Source organism: Salmo salar, unplaced genomic scaffold (genome assembly GCF_965601325.2).
Source record: "Salmo salar unplaced genomic scaffold, fSalSal1 ptg000619l, whole genome shotgun sequence".
NCBI classification, from domain to species: domain Eukaryota; kingdom Metazoa; phylum Chordata; class Actinopteri; order Salmoniformes; family Salmonidae; genus Salmo; species Salmo salar.
The window spans coordinates 236,459-241,496 of NW_027675443.1; the positions used below are offsets into that span (position 1 = coordinate 236,459).

The following is a 5,038-nucleotide window of genomic DNA, read 5'->3' on the forward strand; positions in this document are numbered from 1 at the left end:
CCACACCATATCTATTTTGACAGTGAAGCTAACATTTTAAATGTGGCTCTATACTTCAGCATTTTGGATTTCATATCAAATGTTTCATATGAGGTGACAGTGTATAATGTCACCTTTTTTAGTTGAGGGTATTTTCATACAAATCTGTTTCACCATTTAGAAAAATAAAAGCACTTTATGTGTCAAGTCCCCCTATTTGAAGAAGTCATAATTATTCTGACCAATTAACTTATAGCGTATTAAAGTAGTCAAAGGTTTAGTATTTGGTCCCATATTCTTTGAACGCAATTACTACATCAAGCCAGTGACTGCCATGATTGAGAAAAATCATGAATGAATCATGAACAATAATGAGTGAGAGTTACAGTTGATACAACAAAACATAGTAACCTCTCACCATTACCAATAACAGAGGTTACAACAAAACATGCAAACCTCTCACCATTACCCTCAAATAAAGGTGACATTCTGTATTGTCACCTAATATGAAACATTCTATCTCAAATCCAATATGCTGCAGCATAGCACCACATTTAAAACTGTAAGCTTCACTGTCCAAACACATATGGTGTGGACTATGTGTGTCTGGTAAACACATGTGGATCTGGTGAACAGTTATCACTTGTTGACCAACTACAGGAATACTGACCTCAGAGTCTCCAGTTTACAGTGTGGATTCCCCAGTAGAGCAGAGAGCAGCTTCACTCCTGAATCCTTCAGGTCATTGTTACTCAGATCCAGCTCTCTCAGGTGTGAGGGGTTTGACCTCAGAGCTGAGAGCAGAGAAGCACAGCCTTCCTCTGTGACTCCACAGCCTGACAGCCTGACAAAGAGATCATCATGACTTCACAAACATACTGTTAATTTAACGAGTAGTGTAGAAGGACAATGGCAGATGCATTTGGTTTATTCTCCCAAACAACATACAGATTCATCTTCCGTCTCCTAGAATTTAATAGGCGTAATGTTATACTAATGTGAAAATCAATGTTTTTCAATATAATATACATATTTTAATACATATTTTTCTTTAAACTGAATATTTCTTCCTGATGATTACTTCTTAAATGTCATTTTATTTACTCACAGAACAGCTCTGGAGGCTTTGACCACTGGCAGCAGCCTCAGAAGACCTTCCTCTGATCTGGAGTATTTCTTCAGGTCAAACACATCTAGCTCCTTTTCTGAAGTCAACAACACAAAGACCAGAGCTGACCACTGTGCAGGTGACCGGTTGTCTCTAGAGACACTTCCTGATCTCAGGTAGCTTTGGATCTCCTCCACTAGAGAATGGTCATTCAGTTCATTCAGACAGTGGAACAGATTGATGCACCGCTCTGGAGAGGGATTCTCCCTGATCTTCTCCTTGATGTACTTGACTGTTTCTTCATGGCTCTGTGAGCTGCTTCTTGTCTTTGTCAGTAGTACTCGTAAGTGCTTCTGATTGGACTCCATTGAGAGGCCCAGAAGGAAGCGGAGGAAAAGGTCCAGGTTTCCCGTCTCACTTTGTAAGGCTTTATCCACAGCACTCTTGTAGATAGTAACTTCAGGCTCGTCTTTTGTTTGCAGTTTGTCCATTAGATTCTCCTTGTTGTTGATGAATGAGAGGAACACATATACAGCAGCCAGAAACTCCTGAATGCTCAGATGAACAAAGCAGTACACCTTGGACTGGTACAGCCCGCATTCCTCTTTAAAGAGCTGTGTGCACAATCCTGAGTACACTGAGGCTTCATTGACATCAATGCCAGCATCTTTCAGGTCTTCTTCATAGAAAATCAGATTGCCATTCACAAGCTGTTGAAAAGCCAGTTTTCCCAGAGACAGAATGCTCTCTTTATTCAAGTGTGTACCTGTATCTTCTTTCCCAAGATACTTTTCATTATTCTGTTTTGTAAGAAACACCACAAGGTGTGTGTACATCTCAGTCAGATTTTTGGGCATCTCTTCTCTCTTATGTTTCAGCATGTGTTCAAGGACTATTGCAGAAATCCAACAGAAGACTGGAATGTGGCACATGATGTGGAGGCTCCTTGATTTCTTTATGTGTGAGATGATTCTGCTGGCCAGGTCCTCATCACTGAATCTCTTCCTGAAGTACTCCTCCTTCTGGGGTCATTGAACCCTCGTACCTCTGTCACCTGGTCAACACACCCTGAAGGGATCTTATTGGCTGCTGCAGGTCGGGTAGTTATCCAGAGGAGAGCAGAGGGAAGCAGATTTCCCTTGATGAGATTTGTCAGCAGAACATCCACTGAGGTTGACTCTGTGACGTCACAGTCTTCTGGAAGTCTAGGGGCAGTCGGCACTCATCCAGACCATCAAAGATGAACAGAACTTTGTACTTGTCGTAGTTGGAGATTCTTGATTCTTTGCTTTCCATTGAGAAGTGATTAAGAAGTTCAATGAAAGTGTTTTTGTACTCTTTCATCAAATTCAGCTCCCTAAAAGGGAATGAAAATACAAATTGGATATCCTGATTTGCTTTTCCTTCAGCCCAGTCCAGAATGAACTTCTGCACAGAGACTGTTTTTCCAATGCCAGCGACTCCCTTTGTCAGCACAGTTCTGATAAGTTTGTCTTGTCCAGTTATGGGTTTGAACATGTCGTTACATTTGATTATAGTCTCTGGTCTTGCTTGTTTCCTGGTTGTTGTCTCAATCTGTCTCAGCTCATGTTCATTATTGACCTCTCCTGTTCCACCCTCTGTGATGTAGAGCTCTGTGTAGATCTTATTGAGAAGTGTTGGGTTTCCTTGTTCAGCGATCCCCTCAAATACACATTGAAACTTCTTCTTTAGATTAGATTTGAGTTCACGTTGGCAAATCACAGCAGGATCACCTGAATCTAGAAATAACAAAGAGGATATTAATATTACTCCTGTTTTAATGCATACAGTATTGTAGGACTGTTATAAAGTTTTAAATTATAATAATTTCTTCTCTTAACTGACTGTATAAACGTGTAAATGTTTTCATAATGCATTACAGACTGGTGAGACTGATTATATTATTATTGGTATTGTTGATGTTATTATTAATGTTGTCTCTCTCTCTCTCTCTCTCTCTCTCTAAATTAATCACCACAACACATCCCTGCTGCTACTTGATGAGGTCACTAGGTGTTGTGTTAAGGCTGCTACAATATCATTGAGTTACACAGCTACTTTAGCTGTACTTTAGCTACAGCTTTTAAAGGTTATAAAACAACATTCAACATGAGGCAGACAGATCTTACTTTTCTCCAGTGTGTCAGCAAGCTCCTTCTGGTTCATTTTCCTCAGGACATGCATATGAGCACCACTGAATATGGAGAGTGCACACACAGGGAGGGAATGTTGTGTTTGTTTAATATTGTTTAAGGACTATGAAAATGTAAAAAAAGGATTAGCCTATGGATTATGAATACAACAAAAATAAATGGGAAAATGGGAGAGGAGAAATGACTAGAGGAAGTGTTGTTTAACTCACTGACCATGACCCATGAGTTCTTCTTACCTTTGTTCAGTAGAAAAGTCTCCCTCTCTAAACATTATAGGTCTACCCATTGACTGGTAACTCTTCATGGACACACAGCTGGGTACAGGGGAGGCTGGTCTCTCCTGCTTGATTGGGATTCAACACAACAGAGACAAACATTACATCTCTCATCTACTCTGAGCTCAGATGGGAAACATAAGAAAAGTTTCATTCCAAAATGCTGTATATCCATTTTCAGAAACATTCATGAATTTGCTTTTATTGTTTAGTTAAATTATTAAAGAGATTGGTGTTTTTTCACTATCTAATCATGACATGGGGTTGTTCAATGACATACATGTAATTGTTTAAAATCTATCATTTGATGGTTTCATTTCAGAGAGACAAATAATCATGTTTTTTTGCTAAATGGTATATATCTGCCTCACTCTCAGAGAAATCAGTAGTACTGCTAGGTTTTACACAGTAATAATATATATCTGTCTCACTCTCAGAGAAATCAGTAGTACTGCTAGGTTTTACACAGTAATAATATATATCTGCCTCACTCTCAGAGATATCAGTAGTACTACTAGGTTTTATACAGTAATAATATATATATCTGTCTCACTCTCAGAGAAATCAGTAGTACTGCTAGGTTTTATTCAGTCAAATGTGACCGACCGGCTCGATTCGGTTTTATATAGCAAAATTTGAAATGGTGTTTTTTACATTGAATAAAAGTAGAGACTCAGAGCTAGAAAATGGTATATCATACACTACAGTTCAGGAACAATGGGAAAGTCATTCTGCTTTGGACGTTGATAAACTTGTAACCTCACTTTTGAGAAAATGGTCTTTGAATGTTTTGGTACCTAGAGCTCTCATTTGTCTACAGGGCTGTTACTTTGGCAGATAATGTCACCCATCTAAATAAATAGTTTTTAATACAATTAACTAAATATGTGTTGTTTTTAGTTTATGTCAGTTTCATTGTTTGTTATGATATAAATGGTTATTTCATGGTTGTAAGTGATAAAATGAACTTGAAAATGTTATATAATTACTACTTTAGTAAGGAATTACACATTATTCAGTACTACTTCAGTTGCTACAAAATTCCAATAGATGTCAGCATAAGACCACAAATGACATTTCAGAAGATCAGTTTAGTTTTCTCCCTGGATACACCACCACTCCCCCTCACAGGAAAACTCCTGTGTGCGCTTCTTTCATCGACCCACTCTGCCTTCTCGCACAAGTAGTCAACTCAGCCCCGCTAAAAAGATTGTGTCGTCACTCTGCCTTCTCACGCATGCAAGGGGCATGTTGAGGTAAATTTGACAACCGCGAGGGTTGCATGATGTAATTTATTGGCGGTTTGGAAGATGCACTCTTGTCTACTCTATTCTGAGATTGTTTTCTCACAATATCAGATATTAAGATGATTTTTTATAATGCATGTAATGTATACTAAGGTTGAGGTTCTGACTGGTGATAATTTACCCGGGGTTCAATACCTTCTATGGTCAATATTTTTGTTTCTCTCCCAAAAGCAACACAGCCCTAATACGAGATAT

At 38.7% G+C, this 5,038-nt stretch overlaps 1 protein-coding gene across 2 annotated transcripts; it reads right to left on the reverse strand.

The window, feature by feature from the left end:
• Nucleotides 1-574: 574 nt before the first annotated feature.
• LOC145876895 (NLR family CARD domain-containing protein 3-like) lies at nucleotides 575-3,608 on the reverse strand. 2 transcript variants are annotated; one of them, XM_082972233.1, is made up of 4 exons: nucleotides 3,498-3,608; nucleotides 3,238-3,302; nucleotides 1,088-2,847; nucleotides 575-823 (listed from the first exon to the last, which is right to left on the reverse strand). In XM_082972233.1, exons 3-4 carry the CDS (start codon nucleotides 2,017-2,019, stop codon nucleotides 634-636), a joined length of 1,122 nt encoding a protein of 373 aa, XP_082828359.1. In that variant the 5' UTR covers nucleotides 2,020-2,847; nucleotides 3,238-3,302; nucleotides 3,498-3,608; the 3' UTR covers nucleotides 575-633. The 2 variants fall into 2 exon arrangements, with proteins under 2 accessions (XP_082828359.1, XP_082828360.1); XM_082972234.1 differs by lacking the exon at nucleotides 575-823 and having other exon boundaries at nucleotides 1,056-2,847.
• Between the last annotated feature and the right edge of the window lie 1,430 nt (nucleotides 3,609-5,038).